This window comes from Myripristis murdjan, chromosome 14 (assembly GCF_902150065.1).
Source record: "Myripristis murdjan chromosome 14, fMyrMur1.1, whole genome shotgun sequence".
Taxonomy (NCBI): Eukaryota; Metazoa; Chordata; class Actinopteri; order Holocentriformes; family Holocentridae; genus Myripristis; species Myripristis murdjan.
In genome coordinates this window covers 9,586,233-9,611,752 of record NC_043993.1, presented here as the reverse complement: position 1 = coordinate 9,611,752, position 25,520 = coordinate 9,586,233, and the positions used below count along the sequence as shown (strand labels likewise).

Below are 25,520 nucleotides of genomic sequence, written 5' to 3'. Positions count from 1 at the left end.
CTGATAGACTGTAGTCTCTCTGCTTGCCGTTGTAGATCACAGTGTTAGGCCTGAGAGTGGGATGCGTGCAATGTTACTTTCATAGTAGAAAGACCTGCTATCAATAAAATGAAACCCTCAGGGTATGGTGATGCAACATGGAGCCAAGAAACGGCACAATTCTAATAATAATAATAATAATAATAATAATAATAATAATAATATAGAGTAGTCAGTCCTATATGTCAACATTTAATGCACAGAATTCACAGATTGCACCATGCGGCAGTGAGTACACAGTTAATATGGAGGAATAATACTATAGGGCTGATGCAAATCCACAGGAAGGGATTCAAATAGCAGGGTGATTAACTTATAAGCAGATCCTTGAGTTGTTGAATTGGACAGTGAGCAGCACTGAGTTGCAGGGATAAAGAGATTAAGAGCACACTCCTGGCCACTCCTACCACTTAGTGGTGCAACACATGTCTGTGGAGAAAGGACAGGATCCAGAAGGAGGGGTGCAGGAGATATTGCACACGGGGCATTAGTTAAATTAGGAAGGTATCCAAGAGAGGGGGGTGCAGATTGCAGAAGATATTGCAAAGTCGCGATTTCTGAAATGTCTCTTTTGGAATACAAAATTAGGGAATTAACTGGTCAGAAGAATGCTGAGAATGCACTGAAGCAAGCTAGTGGAAAGACAATATTAGCAGCAGCAGTAGTAGTCAGTGCCTGCCTGACTGACTGTCTAACTTTCAGAACTAAGTGAGACTTTATTGAACAAACTGATCTGTTCGCCTGGCAGTTTGCTCTAAGGGCACCCTGTTAATTATGTGTAGTTATCGATAGGGATGTGTGGTTGGTTGACTTGTTAGCCCACATCAAGTAGTTGGCCTAGCTCGGGGATGAGTTTTTGGGCCGCACAGAGTGCACTGCCACATGGGGTGATCAATACAGGCAGCTACCCAACAACTTTTATTGTTATCCCTCATTGATTGCACTGTAGTGTGTAGCCCAGAGAGAGCAGTGCTCTTTGTGTTAATGGTTATATAATGAAATAGCCCCGGCTGTGTCATATTTAGCATGAAGAATGCTTACTGACCCTTCAGATCATTGTCTTTCCCATGAGGCCATGCATGCAAGAAATGAAGTTAGCTTCATAAAATACTGGCAGGCAAGAGATGCTAAATGAGAGCCTATGGGATAATTTGTTTGCGCGTGGAAAGAGCTTTTTTGCATGCAGAATTTTACAATGACGTCTTTGTGAATAGCCTGTGTATGCATTTCCTCATGCTGCAGACAGAGCAAATTAATTCACATTTATTGATGTATTTAAAGGTGATTTTTTTTTTTTTAAACTCTGCTTTGGCTAGAACTATTTTAAGTGTCAGCCAGTGCTTTTCCATATTGTTCAGTTGTTTGTTGGTGAGGTCAGATTGCACATCAAGCACACTAGGCCTAAGTGTTGTGGCATCAGTCTTGTTAACTGTATCCAGAAACATGCAGGGCAGATCTGTCGAGAGAGGAGTTTGTCTAATCCAGTAGTGAGGAAGAATAAAGGCTGAGCTACAGTCTATATGTGGTGATGAGTCAATATCCATCTATAGAATAGGTCAGGGTTTTTTAAAAGCTGGTTGTCAATGCACTATTTTCAGTCTTTTGTTGTTGGTGCATTATATTGGATAGATCAGCTCCCACTCAACAGACATGGGCTATGAAGGATGTCAAGCCCAGTGTTTGTGTCCTGTTTTATAACAGCGTGATCCACACAGTCCATCAGCAGTTTTGTGTCTTGTTAAATACTACATTCACCCTGAGCTGAAAGTATTCAAATTCTTTTTTTTTTATTTTTTTTATAATTATTTTTATTGCTTTCATCGAGAGATAATACAAATACCAGCATACTATATACATTTGTACTCAGAACACAGTGAAATTCCTACCAGTAACAGTATTCCTCTACTTCACAGGATCAAATTCTGTTTTTATTTCCCTTCACATGTGACACAAATCTGGTGTTTGTTCTTTTTTCTCACCACAAAGAGCAAAATGTTGCATGGAGTTGCAATTTGCACTTCCTGTCTGGACTACATCATGGATGTGTGGTACAAGATCTGATCCTGTGGCATGCGATGTGCGCGTGACATTGGAATTTGTCATCGTTGACATGACAAGTACTTGTGTAGGAAACGATTCTTTATAATTATTACTTGGTGCCCTTGGTGTTTCAGCATCACTTTCAGTTCATATTGTCTATGGATGTAGATGACATTTTAAAATATAAATATGCAATAATCTAAAAACATCATATGTAAACTGATTCAGAAATGAGTACGTCATTGAGTATGTCTGCCCTGCACTTTGAACAAGGGATGTTGTGCACCATAAATATGGTAGTTGATACGGTGCCAATGAAATACCATGATCCTCAATACCTGATTGGACACCACAGCAAAAAAAAAAGAAAAAAAAAAAAAAAAGGGAAATCAGCATACAAACTTTTATTTCAAAACTTTATACACACATTAACAAGTAAGCAGAAACTTTATGTGTTGAGATTTTAAGCATAAATCCAACAGTAGAATAACAACATTGAGTTACAAGTGCAACACTGGACTAAAAATACTAGTTTAAACATTATTTTACAGTATTGTTACAGCAAGACATTTCATACAGTTCCTCCAATATTGGCTGTTGTAATTGGTTGTAATTGTTAGTGTTTTAAATATTAAGCATATAGGTTAGGGTATATTAGAGCACTGAGCTATAGAGAGAAGTATCAAGTTATGTACTAAAGGCATTAGTATTGGTCTTGTTTTCAAAATTTTGGCATTGATTTGTTACCTAATTATTGATTCTTGTGTGAATAAAGCCAAACTGTGTTTGAGTGAGACACTGAACCTCTTGTAAGCCACTCTTGATTTGGGCATTTAGCCGAAGGTTGAGGATGGACTGCTCGGCTGAATGCCTAAAATGCAACATCCATCTTGCACGAAAAGGAACAGTGATTTATCTGCCAGTCTGTTCCTGAAACAGTTTGGCCTCTTTCTCTCTCTCCTGTAGCTGCACATGGCAGTGTTGATGAGAAAGCCAGAGAAATGTAGGGATCCTGTTCTTTTTTTTTTTTTTCTCTCACAGGTATTCACTTGTGTGCATTCTGTTATTATGCTCTCAAAACACAAGTACCTCTGTGCATGCTGCAAGAAACCTGCCCAATTATTTTCTCTGACTCATCTATCTTATCACCATGTGCAATAATAAATCACCATGTAAGCAGTGTTGACTGCAATAAAATAAAAAACAATTAAAGGACACAATTTCTTTTAGTTGCCCACTGCAGTCTTAGGAATGTTTGTCACGAGGCAGCTTGTAATAATTACAGGCAAAATAATAAATTTCACTTCACTTCCAGGAGTCTGACGCAGATATCGAACAGTATCCATAGCTGTATCACATTCGATATTTGATACTCTGCATTAACACAAATAAGTGTATCACTTTTTATTAATTAATTTATCCACTGCATACTGGGATAGATTCATTTTTTTATGTGTGGAGTTTGTGATCGAGTTTTTTTTTTTTTTTTTTTTTTTTTTTTTTTTTTTTTTTAAATTTGATGCAGTCATCATTCATCACATCCGCTAACTTATGCAACATCATGATCTAGGACTCTCTACAGGTATAAAACACATAAGGGCGTATTAAAACAATTGTACATAGTCTTCCAGCTAAAGACATGAACTGACTGGCATAGAGAGATTTGTTGCATTATTGTGCATAGATGGGTAAGATAATAAACACACATACAGACCAGACCAGTTTTATCTCTCCAAGTCACAACACAGGTCCAGACTAGTTTCATTTCCAATCATAATTTAAGGTAACCCATAAAGACAACACAACAAGGTTGGGCCTTTGGCTGATAACATAATAGTTAGGGCTATGTTGTATGATATGACTCAGCTCAGTTATGGTAAGGAAATGGTGCATTTTTGATAGGTCTGTAAAGATCAGCATGCTGTACATCTGTCTCGTAAAATAGTTCCTGTCTCCTGTCTGTCTTTTTTTGTCTTTCCTGTTGGCTGTAGATGAGTGATGAGGCTGAGCAGCAATGCAACCATATCACATTTGTGCGTTTGTTTTTTACAAGTTGTTTGTCTGTGAGCGGAGAGTGAGTGCATTGGTAAGATAATAAACAGACAGACTAGTTTTTATCTCTCCTCCCACAAATGACTGATGACATACACATGACCAAATCTTAGCCATCTGCATATTTTTCTACCATGAAGTGTTGAACCACTACAATATCACCATCAGTAGGAGTAGCAGCAGCAGGAGCAGCCTAGGGAAAATCTGTAGGCCTTATTTTAGGGCTGGCAGTAATGCCAAAATATCATACTGCAGTGTTTTCATTGTTTGATTATATAAAATTTACAAATAAACAGGAAGAGAGGTAAAAATCTGTTGTGCAGTAATGCAGAGTAAGCACTTATGAGAAAGCCCAATTCAGATGTCAAAAGAGTGATGCACAAACCAACAAATGAGGGCTGCAGAGGACAAAGGCCAAGCTGTCATAAATCTACAGAGCCATCAGCCAGCCAGCACCCCAGGGTGTCGATGTCTGGTGTACTTTTTTAGATTATAAGTTAGCATTTCCACCATGCTGGAATATACAACTGTTTCATGAAATAACTTATATCATCTTTGTGAATATTTGTTCTTCAGTTAGTTTTTATAGTGATTGTTGCCAGTAAAATGTTTTGAGTTTAGGAAAGAGGACTACAGCAGACATAGCTACTATATGGTTTGCCATTGCTGGTGGTTGTATTTTAACCTCTGAAACAACATGCAGTGTATAGTTTTCCATAGGAATTTTGACATGTATACCAAATGCTAATCAATGGTACAAAAAAAAAAAAAAAAAAATCACAACCTCCACTTTGGTTCTTTTTTGAGCCACCACCTCAAGTAAATGTTGGTGCACATTTGAGTGCAGGTATGTCACTGAGGTTATCAGGTGGTCTCCTCCCATCACAAATGTTTTGGTCCAACAGTGGTTTCTGCTGTCCCAGAACCAGCCCCTTGACACCAAATACAGCTAATGTTTTCAGTACCTGCATCAGATTTATCCTGAGTTCCCAAGATTACACAATGATTTCAAAACTCAATATTGATTAATCCCAACAGGCTAATTGGTTGACTGAGCAGCCCACTCAGTAGTTCAGTTCCAAATCAACAGTGTATGGCTGTACATATGATAATAATGATATATGATAATATATATACATCCTAACATCTGCTGCCATATTTTCAAGAGATTTTCATACATTGGACCTCAGCTGATAACCCTTCTTTTTAGGCAGAAGAGCAATACTGCAACAGTTTAGTTTTTTTTTTTTTTTTTCCCAAAAATCCAGCATATTAGCATGCTGTCAAATTAGCAAACAGAGCAAAAGCTGGTGTCTTTTCAGTCAAAGCAATGACTAACTATATTTGACTCATGGAGTTTCCTGATACAAATCACACAATCGTCTGACATGTTTCTGATGAACTTTTATTGTGAAATTGACAAGATTTGGGTTTTATTCACAGGGGTGTATTCTCATTCAGTTTATAATGAATTTCAATCAATATATAATTCTCTGTTAGGAAGTGCCAGCAGTTAAGTAAAAAGATGTACCTTTGGGTGGATCCATACAGGAATACCCCCGGATTTTTGCTCAGCCTTTTGAAAATTGAATGTCAGTCGCAACATTTAAGGCAAACCAGTTCGAAACAAAGTGCTCCTCAAGTTTTAGTAAATATTTGAAGCCTTTTCCAAAGGGCCTCGGCATGTCTCCCACATGAGCATCAGCTCCGGCAGCGAGTCTTGGGCTGTCAGGTTGCTGCTCTCTGTCTGGTGGATGTCCTGTCTGCTCACTGAGGCAGACTCATGCTATTCAGGTGGGGAAGGAGGCAAGGAGGAGAGAGGGGAAGGTGAAGAGTGGATGTTAGGGGGAGGGGCACATCTGGAGGAGAGAGGAGAATGATGGATAGCAAAATTTCAGGTCATATTAGGGTTGGAGTGCTGGTGGTAGACCAAAAATGTCTGTCAGTGGAGAGGTGATGGGCAGGAGAGTGACAGTGCTTAACACAGATCTTGGTTTTTGCCTCCGGGTTGTGTCAGGTTGGGCTCACGTCACATATGTAGTCTTTTTGAAATTTGTTTGGACTTCGGTTAGCAGTTACAATTGATGGAAAAGGGCCTGTGGAACGGACCACGCTACTACCTGGGTCATTTTATTTTTGTAATACACCTCAGAAGTCGGACAAAATGTTGACTTCAAATCTTTGCTCAAATATGGAATTTCAGATCAAACGTTTTTTCTTGGTTGGGAAATTACACAGGGGTTTCACATAATAATCCCTGTCACAGTCTGTGATTTAAGTTAACATTTAAAACTGTTTTTATCTGCACATTTCTCTTAAAAGGGACTGCACCAAATAAAGTCTGCTTTCCAACCAAAACAATTATTTTGTCAAGAAAAGGCTAGCACTGAGATTATTATACATATTTAAATACCTAGCTGGCCGTTTTGTGGTTGGCTTTGATTGATAAATTTACAACCAGAATCAGCCTAACTCACGTCTAAACCAATAAAAATACCTGGTTCGAAGCTGCCGTGCCTGTTTCTTTTGCTGATCTGGTATCTTTGTTAAAGGACAACAAAAGTATTAAGAGGCGTGAGAACCACTGCAACTCTGGTTGTGTGGGATGGGTCATCATGGATGGCTGACCACTTCGCCTTTAGCACCTTTTAATAATTACACTGATTGTTTCCAGGTTATAAAAATGTGTTGAAATATGTCTTTTTTCATATGCAAACGTCCAGTGATGTCAAAATATTTTGAACACAGCCCATTCATTTCTGCTATGGAAGACTGATATTTTTTTTATCCCAAAATCTCAAAAATGCTAACACGTGACACACATGTCTTGTTAGGCTTATGTTTGAGATGCGTGTGTGAGGAATTGAGCGGTATTACAGCTTTAATGTAAAACATATTATTACAGTAATAATTTGTGTGATAACATTGTTAACATATATAATAGAGGTTCACGTGCGGCAGCTTCAAACAAATGACATTGTGCCTGTATGTTTTGTGGCTCAGTTCACTTTGGTCCGCCAGGGGCCCCTTCATGCAGCCTCTTCCTTTTGGTCTGGAGATATGCTGGCCTGGGAACTGTGTTGTTTCCTCACCGCGGGACGATTAACCAGAAGCATTTCATTCCTTTCATACTACACTCTGCTGCTCTGCTCTTCCCTAAACTTGCATGGTTGGGTGGACAGATGGACACATACCTCGCAGTTTTGCTACAGATGAAGCCCTCTTGATTATTTGCCATGTGGTAGCCCTCATGTGCCACTACAGCATTGCATACCATCATTGTCCGGTATTTCAAAAATGTCAACCTTTTTCCAAAATACCGGACACACACACACACACACACATGCATGCACACACATGCACACACACAGAGTCAGCCAGTTGAATGTGAGCTTGGGGAGTTTGTGTCCACGTCTGCAGTTCTGTCTGATCCTTTAAGATAACACAGTCAGGCAGGTTTTGGTCTGCATGCCCTTTTGTGGCCCACACTCACAGGCCTGACTGCTTGCTCCAGCTCTTAAATTCATCTCTCACACACACACAACACACATACATACACACACACGCACACGCAGAGGCTGTGTGGTTCTGACAACTTTAGTCCCATTCAGCCCAACTGGGTGGTTCTCACTTTAGTTTGACCTTGCTATGGAGGAGTATAGTTTAATCTCAAATCTGCTGTAATTTCTTCGGTCTGTTCAGCAGACTTCAGTTCAGCCACTCTAGCTCCGTGCAGTTAAGTTAGAGGAAGGTCAGTCCAAAATTATCTTATGACGTACGATCTATTGGTTGGTTTGGAGCAGTTTCTGCAGACAGGGTTTAAGAATCAAGCAACTCCTTTGACTCCTGTAAATGTGCTGATGACACAAGTCTGCCCTTTGACTTTGGCCAAGGTTCCTGTAAAGCCCCAGGCATCTATTGAATTGGCGCAGTGGGGGCCTAAAGCTTAGAGAAGCAGGTTTATGACTAGACAGTTGTTACCAGAAGGTTGAATTCCCAGACATGGGGGACAGAGGATGGAAAAATTCTCTTACTCTCACAAAAAATGCTGTCAAGGTGCCCTTAAGCAAGGCGCCTTACACCCAACTTCTCCAGCAGAGCTGCTCAACAGTAGGAAACTGCAGTTTTGCTGGGCAGCTGCCAGCAGTGAAACCATATGAATATGAAACAGGGCGTTGATGGAAAGAGCATGCATGCTCAGCAGACCTCCCCTGGATAAATAAAGGCTAATAAAAAATAGTTGACTTCTCTTCCAAAAACAGCTTGGAGGAATCGAATAGTCACTGCACCAGTTTGCTTCCACGCTCGATACCCGAGACCACACCCTCAGCCTCCAGCAGTGTGTCACTATTGAGTTTCTCTTCAAAGTTCATCCAGCAAGCTGGATACCACAGGGCAGCGTTATGTCATTCAGCAAGCTTTGATAATACTCTTCTGTTAACTGGAGTATTATGGCTGCCTCTTCCTCATATTTCTGCTGCTGTTATGTTAAAAAGTGTCACAGCAACTTTTATTTTATCATTTTTATGAATCTCAGGTGGCCATGCTTACATCTTGACATCTGATTGATACAGCTCTGATTTTTTCCATATTGTTCCATAAGGAGATGACAGCAGTTAAAGTGAGAGGTTCTACTTTGCCTTTGTGTTCGACTGAACAATTGATAGAATTTTTTATCGAAATTGTAATATGGCAAAATGCAATATCTGAGTCACAGGAGCTGCAGTTTTTTGATAAAGGCTAAATGTGTGGCCAAATGCTATTATAAATTAAGTACTGTGGAGATACACTGGCCTCAAAATCGTAATCTCCACATGTAGAAGAAAACTTGTTTGTTTGGCACATTTTTTATTTAACCTTATCGTTAAGCCCTGTTTGGTGTGACAAAACAAAGTCCCCTATGCTAGACAATTCTTCAGTTTTGCAGGACATGTGAGCTGATAACAGTTAAAACACATTTACTCCTTGCCTTATTTTTTTAATTAATTTATTTTTTTTCCTTGAACACAAGTGTTGATGTAATCATCTCACTGTCTGCCACTGTTCAGCCCAGTGTTGCTTTGCTCAGCTCAAGTCAGATCACTCCGGCAGTGTGGCTTGACATTAAGCCCTGCTTTGCACCGTTTGGCTCAGTTCCCTCTTTCTTTGCTGCTCTCTCTCTCTCTCTCTCTCTCTCTCTCTCTCTCTCACACACACTCACACACACACACACACACACACACACACACACCCCCACACAGAGAGAGATCTGTCATCACGACTCTCCTCATCTTGTACTGTGCAGCTCAGTTGTGTTTATAAGCGATCTAGTGTGCATGTCGTGCCTGCCTCCTCTCCTCAGTTCAGTATCGTCGGGTTCCATTCAGCTGAGCTCTGCTCTCAGGCTTTTCTGTGTCCAGTGACATCAGCCTCTAAATATGCAGTCCTTCTTGGCTCAGCCAGACATGCTAGGGTGGCCCCATTCATCTTAAGGTGCTGCCTGTTCCCCTCCCTCTCTATAGCTCTAACATGCCCTCTCTCTCTCTTTCTCTCTCATTCTCATTGACTGTCTCTCCCACAGGCGAGATGGGTTAGATAAGTGAGATCAAAGGTGAAAACTTTTACAGCCCATTAATCTGTCTGCCCATCGGTCTGTTGTGTAGCAGACCGATGGGCAGACAGTAGGAAAAGCAAATCTTTTTGCACCTTTGTTTCAGGATGCTTGCCCCTCAAAATGGGCTATTGTAAAAAATATACTTATTATATTAAAGGTGCATCATTCAAAACTGTCACAGGTTAATTTCAATGAGAACCTTCAGACTGAGCTGAAAAGAAAAGAAGAAACATGGAGGAAGCACACAATTTATCAGTGGGCTGACGATGAGAGCCATGTACACTCAGCCATCAAATGATGTGCTTTTCCTCATTTTTTGTCAGTTGTATCTAAAGGGTTCTTGCAGAGATCAACCCACAAAGGTGCACAGTGCACCTTTACATAGGATGTTCCCATGAGTAGTTGCTTACGGGAAAGAGCCAATAAATCACTTACCCTGAAGTCTTTAGAGTGTGGCGATGAATGCATGTTGTAGCAGCGGGAGCATTTTGATTTTGGTCTGCAGGTTGTAGCTTGAAAATCAGTGGAATTGGGATTGTGAATGCCATTGTGTTTGTTAAGGATTATTTTTAAAGCTTGTTTTCACTTCAGGCTCTGATTGTTGACGTTAATGTTATCATAAGTTTAAATATGCTTATACGTTTTACATCTGCAGAATGTTGTGAGGCCTTTGATATTCATTTGCATTGGGAGTGTGAAGGCTTTAGACTCTCATTTTCTCATTCTGTACATCTCTAAAACTTTATCTGTCTGCCATCTTCTCTGTGTTTTCTTCACATGAAACCAGACTTATAATATTTTGTCCTTTTTTTCTGTTTCTTTCCTTCAGAACGAAGAGAAGCGCAACCTGAGTTTGGGCGGCCATGTTGGATTTGACAGCCTGCCTGATCAGCTGGTCAGTAAATCGGTCACACAGGGTTTCTGCTTTAACATCCTCTGCGTCGGTGAGTACTAAACCACAGCGTTTGTATGTGTGTGCCAGTCTTTTCTCCAGTAATTGTGCAGCTTGTAGCGACTCATGAAAAAATCATGCTGTAATTACTGCACATTTCTGTACATTACTTTCCTCTCAATCTCTTGACGATTCTCTAGTCGAGTCCTCGTCACAACATACTTTACTGCTACAAAACAGCAATGTTGTCTTGTTTTTTCCTGACATGAAAGAAATGCACAGAACTCCCAGTTGTGTTGCTGCAATAAAAACCCTGCCTAACAGCTGATGAATTACTCCCCTGTGATGTTGAGGTAGTTACTCCTTTCTCCCTCTCTCCCTCTCTCCCTCTCTCTCTCTTCCCTCAACTGCCTCACAGGGGAGACGGGTATCGGCAAATCAACATTAATGAACACACTCTTCAACACCATGTTTGAGAATGAAGAGGCCAGTCACTACCAGAATGGCGTCTACTTGCGGCCGCGGACCTACGACCTGCAGGAGAGCAATGTCCATCTCAAACTGACCATTGTAGACACAGTGGGCTTTGGAGACCAGATCAACAAAGAGGATAGGTGAGCATGGTGAACTGATCAACAATAATATCATAATCATGTTGTGATGTTGACATGGTTCAACCAGTGGAGCAGGTCATAGATTAAGATGCTTGTTATAACCTATGTGAGAACTAAAAGGGTGATGATTTCTGTTTCAGGACAGTTGATTTCAATTCAGTTCAAATTGGGCAGATGCTTTTATCCAAAGCGACATACATAAGAGATTTATGAATTCACATACTGTCTGATAGAGTGGTGTGAATCTTTGGGTTAATTTAGATTGAGTTTGATTTATGATTCATCAGTTAGTTGGTGATTTGTAAAACAATTTGAGTCAACAGTCTGATTCGTTTGTAGATAAAATTTTATTTCCATTCAATAAATGTGTGCCATAATGCAATAGTGTCTTTTTTTCCCTCTGAAATGTGAAATGACCAGACATTAGAATTATTTAAACATGATTTATTCTTAAAAAATAATTATATTGAGAAAAAAGCCCAGGTGAATTATGAATAAATGATTTAAAGTGGGGGTGGAACAATATGTTTTTTTTTTTTTTTTAACACAGATATCAATATTAAATTTTTCTATCAACACAGATTTGAATTTTTGTAAGAATTGCAATACAAATCGAGGCGTAAAACCGCTCGGCTTTTCAGACAGGCCTGTCTGAAAATAACTGTTGTAAACAAAAGACCATGCTAGTTTAGGTCTGTTGCTAACTCGACAGTTGTATTAATGACACAGTCCTAGAATCCAAGAAACACCCCAAGTTTGATAAATTCTGCTTTATTGTCAAATTTTCGGAACTTTTTGACACACATTGTGTTATCTCATGGCAGATCTTGTTCATCTGGTACTTGGAGCAGATGGGCAGAAGAAAGAATAAAAGTTGTTTATTATGTGACTCATGTCTGGTATCACAACAGATGTTATAGGTTAGTCTTTCTGTTCACAAGACAACATGGCCATAATTTTGCCTAGATTAAGTCCATGTTGGCCAACAATACAGATGACAGAAACAGACACAAAATCAGTCCAGACTTCAATACTTTTCCCCTTCTCAGTGGGAGAGAAGGGGGATGAGGTGGGATAGTGATACAACGGAAATACTCAAATACTTTTTTTTTTTTTTAAGCATTCAGCTGTGGGACAGACTGTTCTTGTTGTGGTCTGGCTTGTGAGTAGCTCTCACACGCCCTCTGATAGTTGCTCCTCTGTGGGAGCCAGGCCAGCCAGACCATATAACCCATCATGTTGAAGGACGGACCCTGTTGCCTGGTGTAGATGCAGCCCGAACTGGCTTCAGAAGGTCAGAGGAGATGCATTCCACAGTGAAGATTGCAGATGGATGTTAAGGGAAAGGGCAGATAACTGTAAACATGGTGTTGGCCAAGAGGCTGCTCAATAGATTGTTTCATTTATGTCCCTCTCTGAGCTGTAAGACTGAATGAGTGTGGGGCTGCATGCACTGAAGATGTGATGAATACCTGTATGTATCAAAGTATATCCGATTCCAGACCCTGGAACTTTAACTAAACATGATAAAGTAGTCTGCACCCTGGTTCAAGTTTACCCTCTCTGGTGTCCGTACCAGTTGGAAACACAAAATGATAGGGCTGACTGTAATTCCTTCTTGGTATCTTGGATTTGCTTGTCACTGCAAAGGAACGAGTTAACTTGAAGTAGGACTGACACTTTAAGTCTATTTTGCCTGCAGGAACTTGCCCAGGGGACAGGGAACCTTTTGAGGAACTAGCTCTGTTTCAGCTGCAGTGACCAGGGTCAAAATGTAGTGTGGGGGACTTTTGAATCGCCCAGAAATTTTGGGGGATGGAGCTTGCAGCGCAACATTTCTGATTGGTCAAACACTCAGCGGCAGCTGCTTCAACTTTTGTACTGCATCATTCATAAAATAAGGAGGCACTCTAATATCGATTCAGGACCTGTTTAGGCCCATAGGAGGACATTTCTCATTGTTGAGAAAGATGGTTGATGAGAAAAATAAACATTACTTTGTGATTGTTAACAGCGATTACATTCTAAAGCTCAAATAAATAACCATCAAACACTCAATAGGTCATTTACTGTGGAGACAGGCACTCTTAGTTTCCTCCTCTGCATCTCTCTCAGGCACACACACCCAGCTGGAGGACTCCACTTTTCTCCCAAGGCAGGAGAAAGCAGTGCTGCTCACCAGAGAAAAACTCTGTAAAAAGTGTCAGTAATCGGTCAACAAGGGGGTTAAAATAGCATAAGCAGCCCGATGCTTCATGACTGTAAAAAAAAAACCAGCTTTATGTTTTCAATCTTCTCAGTGTGCAGATTTAGACCCGAAGTTGAATCATATTATTCTCACTTGACCAAATGAACCAAAGTGAAGTTGTAAATGCTCCAGAGTTAGGAAAAACTCCCCCTAACACACTTGCTGTGAACATGCCCTAAAACAAGTTGGAAACTTTGTCTTGTGATGACCAAGCAGAAGCAGGTCTGTGAATCTTGTTGCATCCAAAATGATGACACGCAATCAGAGCAAACTCCTCGCACAGCCACAGGTAGTCAGGTGCTGGAATGCAGCAGGAACTTGCGACAAACTAAGACAACGCATTGTTCCCTCAAAATAAAATGATTTAGTAAAAGTCTGCGTCAGTGTGCGGAGGATCTGTTTGTCTTAGTTCATGACACCAGAGTACGTGAGCGGTTCGGAGCGGAAGAAATAGTCGCACCAAACTAACGCAGTAACGGCAATTCGCTCGCACCGCCCCGCTCCAACCACCCCTGCGGCCCGCACCTCGCACCGAATCGCTCACCCCAGTTCCTCTAAATACCGCTCCACTCCGCTCCGCAATCGCTCCGCGCATATTACTATTAATGATGATTCTGGGTTACAGTACAATAGGTGAACCATAGATATAGAAACGTTTCTATATCTATGAGGTGAACAGGCAGTCAACAATAGGCTAACCCATAGCTAACTTAGCCCGCCCACACAAGCTGCACAACAACATAAAACAAGTGACGTTTCCGTTAACGTTAGCTAACGTTACCATGGTTACAATAAGGCTAACAGTTACCGGTATTCCAACAAGACCATCAGATAACGTTAGCATGACAACACATAACTTACCTGTTCCGCAGGCGAATCTGTGATGTGTCTGTGCTCTGTGCTCTGCGAGGTCCCCGCCTCGGTGCCAACAAACAAAAGTCTAACTAATAATCCGGGATTGCTGTGTCCAGTCCAGTCCACTACTAATAAAACAAACCTTGACTCAGTCATCGAGCTCCAGCGCTTATGAGAGAAGTCCTGAATCACCCAGTACAGCTGATGCCTGTATCATGAAGCAAGCTCAGTTTTCCCTGGATCTCTCAGACCTAACCGGCTACACTAATGGAGATCATGGTGATCGGGGATAACCGGTATCACGACGCTGGTTATCAACTCGCTATATTTATATATATATATATATATATATATATATATATATATACACTATATTACCAAAAGTATTCACTCACCCATTCAAATGATCAGAATCAGGTGTCCTAATCACTTGGCCTGGCCACAGGTGTATAAAATCAAGCACTCAGGCATGCAGACTGTGAAACAAGACATTTGTGAAAGAATGGGCCGCTCTCAGGAGCTCAGTGAATTCCAGCGTGGAACTGTCATAGGATGCCACCTGTGCAACAAATCCAGTCGTGAAATTTCCTCGCTCCTAAATATTCCCACAGTCAACTGTCAGCTCTATTATAACAAAATGGAAGCGTTTGGGAACAACAGCAACTCAGCCACGAAGTGGTAGGCCACGTAAAGTGACGGAGAGGGGTCAGCGGATGCTGAAGCGCATAGTGCAAAGAGGTCGCCGACTTTCTGCACAGTCAATTGCTACAGAGCTACAAACTTCATGTGACCTTCAGATTAGCCCAAGTACAGTACGCAGAGAGCTTCATGGAATGGGTTTCCATGGCCGAGCAGCTGCAGCCAAGCCACACATCACCAAGTGCAATGCAAAGCATCGGATGCAATGGTGTAAAGCACGCCGCCACTGGCCTCTAGAGCAGTGGAGACGCGTTCTCTGGAGTGATGAATCACGCTTTTCCATCTGGCAATCTGATGGATGAGTCTGGGTTTGGAGGTTGCCAGGAGAACGGTACATTTCAGACTGCATTGTGCCGACTGTGAAATTTGGTGGAGGAGGAATTATGGTGTGGGGTTGTTTTTCAGGAGCTGGGCTTGGCCCCTTAGTTCCAGTGAAAGGAACTTTGAATGCTTCAGGATACCAAAACATTTTGGACAATTCCATGCTCCCAACCTTGTGGGAACAGTTTGGAGCGGGCCCCTTCCTCTTCCAACATGACTGTGCACCAGTGCACAAAGCAAGGTCCATAAAGACATGGATGACAGAGTCTGGTGTGGATGAACTTGACTGGCCTGCACAGAGTCCTGACCTGAACCCGATAGAACACCTTTGGGATGAATTAGAGCGGAGACTGAGAGCCAGGCCTTCTCGACCAACATCAGTGTGTGACCTCACCAATGCGCTTTTGGAAGAATGGTCAAAAATTCCTATAAACACTCTCCTCAACCTTGTGGACAGTCTTCCCAGAAGAGTTGAAGCTGTAATAGCTGCAAAAGGTGGACCGACATCATATTGAACTCTATGGGTTAGGAATGGGATGGCACTTCAGTTCATAGTATGAGTAAAGGCAGGTGAGCGAATACTTTTGGTAATATAGTGTATATATATATATATATATATATATATAAAAGCAGGGAGCAGGGGTAATTCACCACTCGCTCCGCACAGGAGCGATGGAACGGCAATAAAGAAACCCGCACCACCGCACTGCGTTAAATAACGACGCACCCTCCTCGCTCGCTCCAGCTCCGCACCGCTCATGTACTCTGCATGACACGCAATGTTTGAGTTTCTTAATGCCATAAAAAGTTGGTTCAAGCCAGAATCTGTCTTCCCTTGGAATGCAGGTCGCAGACACAGTGTTGAGGAATGTCTTGACCCCTCTGGGTAACACACTTCAACACGACTAAGCGTCTGACCGCCTTGCTAGTGGTCTGTAAAAGAGACCAAAGTGGCTGCATGAACTGTCTGAGTAAATGAACGTGTTTGTGCGATTTTCATTTTTGGAGACCTGTGTTGTTGGTAATAGGGCTTAAAATCTTAGTTTGTAGGTGGGAAGATATTCACACCAGAGTAAATTCTTCCAAGAACAATGAAATCAGAAAAATGCCATGTGTGCCTTACTTTACAGTGAAGACCGAGAAAAACTGGGTTGGCTTTACAAGAGTGATACATAACTAACACTTTAGTAAAGCGATCTTGTTGTTAAAACCCTTCTTTGCTTTTTTTTCTCCTGCTGGGGCTTGTTGCTCCCACACAGTTCATACTTCTGCAGCTCTTCAGCAAGTTACATGTGTAATAAATATGTTCTGTAAACTAAATAAAGGCTCAGCAGATGAAAGCAAATGTCTCTATCCAAACTGCATAGAATACTATAGTAAATATATGTCTCTGGCCCCATGGCTATATGATAGTTTAATTATGGCAAAAAATCATAATCATGACTATTTTGGTCACCATTGAGATCATGATTATTTAAAATGTTTACTCACCAACTTTGGAAACATCATACATTTATTGAACTTTTTTTTTTTTTTTTTTTTTTAATTGCCTTTTTAACAGTGGATTTCCTTGAATTTTGAATATAAACATGCCACAGTGTTGCTGATTGTGAATTTGGACTGTTAGAAGGGAGCGAGAGCCTCACTGCGAAATGGAATGCGGCAGAGATTATCTTGTTTTCATAATCGTCGAAAGCCAGAATCGTAATCAAAAATAAAATTTGATTAATCACCCAGCACTACTATTTACTATTTTTTTTCCTTGCTGTTTGTCACTTTGATCATGAAGTTGTGTGTTGGCAGAAATAGGCTACATTTAATTTGATATATCTTATTATTTAATACCTTATCCTGTCTGATTGCCATCACCATCTACAGAGCCCTGTGTTACTGCTAGTAGGGCTGAAAATAACATGAGAGCATGTCTGGATAACTTTGAACACGAAGAGCGAGAGTTGGGGCCAAATTTCTACGTGTATACTTATCGCACTGGCTATGCATGCAAAGAGTTAAAGGAAAACTGTTATAAAAACTTTGATGTTTTCATACATTCCCAATTTTCTGAGATTTTTGCCGGTGACACTGTAGGCTATAAGGCCACCACAGTATAATACCAGAGGACAGGATGTTTGGCAGACACTGGGTTTTGTTTCAACCAAACCTCCAATAACTGAGCACAAATTTCACGCTCCTTTAAGCAGTACAGTTCAGACTTTGGCATGGAATCAAATCACACAGTTACTTAAAACATAACTCTATCTCAGTTAATTTCCCTAGTGACATATTTCCTTTTATTATCCTTTCCATTGCATGGATAAGAAGATAAATATATGTGCCTTTACCACAGACAGAAATCCTAACCATTACAATGTTTTTTTTTTTTTGGTTCTCTCCACAGCTACAAGCCCATCGTTGACTATATTGATACTCAGTTTGAAAACTATCTTCAGGAGGAGCTGAAGATCAAGCGCTCGCTGTTTAACTACCATGACACCAGGATCCACATCTGCCTTTATTTCATAGCCCCCACAGGACACTCGCTCAAATCCTTGGATCTGGTTACAATGAAAAAACTGGATAGTAAGGTACACGCATGCACACACACACACACACACACACACAGTCAACTCCCCCTTGGGAAGAAACCACACACTCTTAGTCCTTTCCCATTGTCTGTGAATGACCATTAATGTCTCTGAAATTCAACCTCCCTTTCACTGTGACTGGTGCACATTTCACCAGGACATGGAGATCCCTGATCTTTTGCCCTTTATTTTATTGTTATTTTTTTCCCGGGTGTGGACTCTGTCTCAATGCCCTTCAAGAATAAAGCTACAAGAAAAATGTCAGAGCCTGCCTGGTTCCATTTCATTGTATAGGTTTTCAAGAAAAGTTCACATAACTTTCTTTGCCCTGAATTTTACTGGCTTTTTTCCTGGAAAGGGATTAAGGTTCAGACATCAAAACTGAAAAGTTTTGGGACATTGGCACTGTATGAGCAGTTACATACCAAAAGTGTATTGGCATGTGAAACTTTTGATTTTCTCTCTGTAAGGATCCATCCACTTTTATAGACCTGTATCCAAACAAATGTAATACTGTCCTGGGACTTAGCTGAATAAAAACATACTAATATTCAGGTTTTTTCAGGGTGTCCCAGCAGCAATAAGCTGGGTCTTTGTCCATAATTTAAGAAGCACAAATGAGATTAAATGAAGTTAATTAAGCCCTGTGGGGTAAAACTGGGTGATTGCAACAACAAAGATTTGCGTACAGAGAGGGATGCAATAAAATGAAAATGGTTGATGATTAAAGATACAGCATCCTCTCAATGATGAGTTCCTGTTGGTTTCACTGGATATGGGACATTCATAAGCAGATTGATTTGTGGTTCATTCATTACTGTGTCTCGTAGTACTATACTGCCTGTTGGTCAGTGGATCCATATTTTGCCACGCATGTGATGATTGCAGCCTGCTGAGCACACAGTCACTGGCTTGGCCTCAATTAGACAACTGGTGGAAAAAAAAATCTCATCACAACAGCACTTGGAGCGTGAAAGAGGGGGAGGGGAAAAGCGAGTGTGAGAGTCGGAGGGGGAAGGAAAGTGAATCAGAAAGGGCAAGTCAGTGAATTACATGCATTTTGATTTTGGTGACATCTTTGGTGAGAAGGGGTCACAGCTGCACTTCCCAGAGACCACTTGGCAGTGAAACCCTGTCTTTTTTCTTGGATTTTCTGTTGATGACGTTCCTCATAGATTTATTCCAAATAGAAGCTGTTACTTATGAATTCCAGTACAGTTATGCTCAAGATTTAAAGGTTAAGGGTTTGGGTTTAGAGTTTTATGGCTGTCATGTCAGGGCTGTTTGAGCAAATGGGCAACAGGCAAAATGAAGTTTCTGACTAGTCACAGCATGTGTGGGTATATATTGCCCAGAGCTGTACTGCTGCATCATATCTGTTTTGTGATAGATGGAGAATAACAAAAGTTTGTGTATTACTACTGTAAGGGGCTAGCTTTGGATTTAAAACTTTTTGAAAAGGAGTGGAAAGTCTTTATGAAAATATAATATTCGATGTATTGTTAGCCTCCTGAGATCAACAAAAAAAAACCTTTGCTGGTTATTTGTTGTGATAGACAAGGGTTTTATCATGAGTTCCTCACTTGACAAGGTCCTGATTAATAAGTGAGGCTGCCATGTTACATCTGTTCCATAAACATGCCAGCTCTGAGTAAGTGAATATTACTAAACAAGACCTTGAGAGTCATTGAAAAATCCTTGAGGTTGAACAGCTGAGTGTGGGAACCGTGTGAATAAACTAAATCTGCTAGTTTATTTATTCTCTGCGCAAAAACAATTTTATCTAAACTTATCGCCCAGTGTGCACACCATACCTAAAACCTTTTTCTGGTTTTTGAATCTGGTCAGAGGAAACTGTTGCTACTCTGGCAAGTGAGAAATTTCTTCTGTCATACAATTTGAACTGAAGTGTTCTTCAAAACATTTTAAAGCATGCATGTTCAGAAAGTCTAAAGGCGAGGCAGCAACAGAGAAAGATGCTGCTAAAATACACAAGTGAGAGCTTGTGTGGCCCCAAGTGTTAGGGCAGAGGGAGAGAAAATGTCACTACGAGGTTGGTGTTTTACTGACCGTTGAATGTGGGGAAGGTGTGAAATGTGTTCATCACGTCACACCCTCTAGCCTGAGAAAACTGCATTTAGATTACAGTCAAAATAACAGCCTTCATTCAGTCTTATGCATGCACATACAGTATGTATGCTTGTGAAACATGAAAGTACTTTGCTAGTTAGAGTTATAGTTACATTAAGGTTCACTTTTTCAATTTTGCTGTGCCAACAGTTTTTTAATTGATTCACCGTACCCTGACTGCTATTATCTTGTTTACTTCCACTGCTGAGCATTTGTTTTTCCAGTACTGACTGAACTGCTGTAGGAGTGATAAAAGTGACAGCTTCAGGCCTGCTTGTGTCTGGTGATCCAGTGATGACACATCTAGAGCAAAGCAGATGGTCAGGTTGTGGCCAAAACCTGCTGGCTTACCTCAGCCAACAATCAACGCATGACTGCCAACTGTCTGCTGATACCATCCAAAGCGATCGTAGGACACCTCAGCCAACTGTCACTACTGTGGGACAAAAGTCGCACATCTCCTAAAAGTCAGTTTCATAGTATTGGAGGAAAAAAAAAAGAGTATTTATTGTCTCTTTTACACCCATAAAAATAAAATCTCACAACTGGTTTTAAACAGGTTTCATGTTTCCGAAGGGTGTTTAAAACTCAGTCAACACCCACATATCGATTTATCATAAGAAAATCTCAGCAATGCGTGTTAAGAGGTTTTTACCTGGTAACATTACGATCAAAACTTGGCACCTTACCTTTGCCAGCTGTCACCTGATAACATCCTAAATCATGGCAGCACACAGAGCTGGCTCTCTCTATCCCCTGCTTTGAGTCAAAACATGGTAGCTTACCTGAGCTAAATATCTTTATCTCTGAGTTTGAACCTCGGCAGAGCGGGTAACCTGAGCTCAGTGTCTCTTTCCCACAGTATAGCAGCTTACCTGAGCTAACACTCTATCCCGTAGTGTGAGCCAAAGCACAGCAGCTTACCTCAGCTAAATCTCTTCACCCCCCCACTCCTCCTGCCCCCCCATAAACCAAATCATCTCTCTCTCTCTGTCTCTCTCTCTCCCTCTCCCTCTCTCTCCATCACGGTGTCTGTCTCCATCTCTATCTCATGGACCCAAACTGTGGTATCTGGCAAAATGGGAACTTACATGAAAAGTATATATTGTATATATTATTAAATTTATTGACTGGTAATCTGCCGGCTGTAAAAACCATATAGTGCTCATAACTGTTGTTTTCACATTATTACTACTGAAAATGCAGCTACTGCAGTATATTTAGTTTCTTCTTATTTAAATGTAAATCTGAATACAGGGTGCCCATGGACCTTGAAAATCCTTGATTTTATTTGTGGATTTAGACCCATTTAAAAAAAAAAAAAAAAACACGCTGAAAGATTTTGAATACAAGAGGATGACATTGAAAGTATATATACAGCATGTATATTTTTTAAGATATTGCACCAATTGAAATGATTTGTTGATAAAACAATTACTTATAATTTATATAACTTTCATTGTTGTAATCATTTAGCAAGTAAAAATTCCATATATCTGCTGGTTCTAAGAAGCTAAGATTTTCTTACTTTTCTCCTTTCATGTCATTATAAAATTAACCTCTTTTACCCTGCCACGTCCATTGGTGGGTTTGTCATTGCTATGCAAACTTGGCGAGCTCTCAAACCCACGTCGTCTTTTTTTAAATACTACTGAAGATCCCAAGGTTTCCAAATACACCAACTATGTAATCCTGAATTACAGGGAGATGTATATGAAATCATTCACAAGACATCTAGATATTTTCTGTTTGATGCAGCCATTAAGGAATGATGAACTGTGTTTGAGTATTTCACTCAATATAAGTGAGATTTAGCTTCAATGAGGTATTGAAACCAGCAGATACAGAATACAAAAATGTTTACTTCTGGTAAGCATTTGACAAAATAGTCATTAGTTGTAGCTCTGTGTAGTCTCACAGTGCCACAGAGTGTTGCAGATGGAAATATTATCAACAGAGTTGACACGATGCTGTCCTTCTCTGCAGGCTTGAAAGCTGTAAACGACAGTTATGCTGACAAACGCTTTTATCCGAAATGATTTACAGCATTGTGAACACAATAATACATTTGGGTTTAGCTTGAGTGGGTGGCCGAAGTGAAAATCGAACTCCAGCCTAAACTCAGCGGTGCTATCGCAATGATCTGTCCTCTATGTGGAACATGAGCAGTGTTTTATCTGAAAGCAGGCCAATGTTGAGTGACCACAGTGTGGATGTGACACCGTTTTGTTTTACAGGCTTGACAGCCGTGTTGAGTCAATGCTCTGCTTTTAGATAGGATGTCTGTCTGGGAGGTATTATATGCAGCAGCTATTTGCAGCATAAAGATGATGTCCTTTATATACTTAGTAGTTTTATTGCCATAGTTTTCTGCACTGTTCTCTGCATGACTGCAGGCTGTATTGTGCGAGCAAAGAAGGCACTTTTCTTGTCCACAAACCCAAATCGACACACTGTTGTGCTTCTGTTGCTGTTAATACATTTCAGTGCTGCAAAGTGAAGTTTCAAGGGTGGCTCTTAATCCACAGAATCCATAGTCAATTCTCTTTTGGCACAGAATTAAACACATGGCAATGGCAGTGTAATGGTATGTGGATTTACTTTTATCTGGAAGCCAAAGATGTCTGAACACAGCCCCGACCTATCTGCCAGACGGTCTTGTCACAGGAAAAGCAGGGAAGTAGACCAGAAACATCATTTCCCTCTGTAGATTTTTGCTGTCAAGTCTAGACAATGGTGTTTTTCTTGTAAATGGAGTGTGGACCACTCCTCCCTACAAAGGATGGGAGGTTTTAGATAGCTGAAAAGTCCAACAGAGTGAGAGAAGTCAAAAAAACAAAAAACGAAAAAAAAAAAAAAAACAACAGTAATTAGAGTGTGGTTTGTGGCTGGAGGCAGGAAGAGAGATAAGAGTGTGAAGGAGGTGTCTTTTGTTATAAATGAGTGAATTCCTCTTGAAATGGGAGAAGGAAGTCATTGTAGACGATACAGTCTGTAAAAGTGTTATCATTTGGCAACCAAGGATTTATGTTAGCTACTAACCTGGTTTAGGTAGACTACCATAATTTGTTTTGTACAGTCATTTAACATTTTGGAGTAGGTGTACAAGGATGAAGACTGGGCCAAATAATATTTTCAGTTTTTGTATTTGCTTATTTGAGACACCAGATGAGTAGGGTTTGTTGCGTAGGACATTGCCGAGTGTGGAAACTTTAGACTATTTAAAAGTCAGTTAATTTGTATTCTCTCCTTAGATCTGGGGGAGGAGGTGTTTCACAAAGCAGCATTTAGCCAGATAAATGTGAAAAAAGATAACATTATATCCTGGTGGTAGTAATATGAATCTGTGAAACAAAACTATAATGTTAGATGATTCAGTCATGTATGTTGATGGTGGCCAAAAAAATTTCAGAAGGTATTTTATAACACTTTTTAAAGATATCTGGATAATTTGCTATTCCTGCTTTATGAAATACCCCTGTGCACCCTTACCCTCCCTAAAAAGCTTCCCTACACTGCAATGAGTTGCTCTCAAGATTAAAGAAAATGGCTTGTGAGTGTAAAATCGCTGGTTTGAGCCCCCAGGCTAACTGAGAAAATGCGGGTGTGGGATGTGAATGGGTAAGGCTCCTCCCTCCGCATCTCCAGACTGCCTTAGTGGCCATACAAGGCTGTTGTCAGCACTGGGTAACTCCCAGGTGTAAACAAGAATGTGCTATTAGTCCAGCTTCCTGGCTATATAAGGGTTAAAACTTTATCAGCTGCCCTGCTGTAAAATAATGGTCCGATAAAGTATGATGAGCCTGTAATTGGACCCCCGACATGCTCTGCGCTTCCTCAGAGGCACAGTATGGAATTGATGACTGAATCTGTGGGAATCCTCGCCCTACAAGTTGGTGATTTGCGTAATACAGTCATCCATAGGAATGCAGACAAACAGTGTGTTTATTTCTCCACATCTGCTGCTGATTGGAGACAGAACCTAGTTTGTTTTCATAATCATTGTTTGTTTTATGTATCCATCATGGCCCTGACTGAGCCAGTTCACCATATTCATTGCATATGGCCTTGTGTGCGACCTCAGCAGTATTTAGCAGTCTGCTTAGTTATGTTTATGAGTTTCATTTGGTCGTCAATATGCTTAATTTTACTTCATTTATGGTGTTTGTTTATGTCCGGAGAGAAGCCAGAGAGAAGTTGATTGCCTTAATCTCTAATTAATCGTCAGTGGTTGGTTGGCTCCATATGTATCTTCTCTAATCATATCAAACTCAGTGTTTCATTTAAATCCAGTCAGCGGTGATCATCAGCAGGCATGGAGATGCATGCCAGACCAGACCAAACCATTACATAACAGATGCCAGGTGGTGAGCACTTCTGTCCAACTCACCTTCCAGTAAATCAGGATTCATACGGTTGTGAAAACCTGGAGAAGTCAATAAATTTGAAAGTACAATTTCCAGGCCTTGGAAAGGCTATGGAACCATTTTGGAAAAGTCATAAAAATCTAACCAAAACAGCATCAGCTCTAACCAATGAAATAAAAAAAAAATTAATAAAAAAAAAAGAGAGAGAGAGAGAGGGTGGACGCGAATGTGGTGGTGCACATTAGGATTTTTATTCTGTGTGTTCATCAGGTTGTCTCAGACTTGGGGCAAGACAGCTGAAAATGGCAGCTCTAAAAAGTAGTTTCTTTCAGTCATGGAAATTTATCTAAAATTAATTGAGAAGTCATGGAAAAAACATGAAAACCATCAGTACACAAGTGTATAATCCCTCATGCGTATACATTTAATGTCTGTGTGGGCCAGATGGGAATCAGTATGCTCTGTATATTGGACGTAAGCTGTTCTTTCTACAACCTTCAATCCCTTTCTCTCTCCTTCCTCAGGTCAACATAATCCCTATCATCGCCAAAGCTGACACAATTTCTAAAAGTGAGCTCCATAAGTTCAAGATAAAGATTATGAGCGAGCTTGTGAGCAACGGCGTCCAGATATATCAGTTTCCAACTGACGATGAAGCCGTCACTGAGATCAATGCCTCCATGAACGTAAGTAATCCTGTTTACACACTCACTGAAAAGGTTTTGACAATTTTAAAGATGTGTTTATAGCAGCGCACATGTTGAAAAATGTTCCTTTTTCTACACGCGCTGAAGTGTTGACAAAGCTTTACTCAGACAATTTATACATACACTTGCAAAGGATGTGTTGAAGACATCTGTGTATCTACTGAGGGATAACATGCTATTTTTCAGCACCACATGTGCTAAACATCTGGTAATGGTAACACATGTTGATACTACCTCCACTGCTATTAATATACATGCATACTCTTTCTGGGATATAACCTTTGCTTAAAAAAAAAAAAAAGTTACAAATGCTATCTGACTGAGTGTATGGGTCCATGTATATAGACACGTAAAAATATAATTACCCATTCTCTCATT

The 25,520-nt window shown here is 40.5% G+C and overlaps 1 protein-coding gene across 1 annotated transcript in view; it reads left to right on the top strand.

The window, feature by feature from the left end:
* The window catches only part of septin8a (septin 8a), a 38,842-nt gene that overhangs the window by 1,006 nt on the left and 12,316 nt on the right, over window positions 1-25,520 (top strand). The window contains exons 2-5 of the mRNA XM_030069628.1: window positions 10,554-10,668; window positions 11,035-11,230; window positions 17,752-17,938; window positions 24,960-25,121. Of these exons, the coding sequence (XP_029925488.1) occupies window positions 10,554-10,668; window positions 11,035-11,230; window positions 17,752-17,938; window positions 24,960-25,121 (660 nt within the window). The remainder of the gene's footprint in view (window positions 1-10,553; window positions 10,669-11,034; window positions 11,231-17,751; window positions 17,939-24,959; window positions 25,122-25,520) is intronic.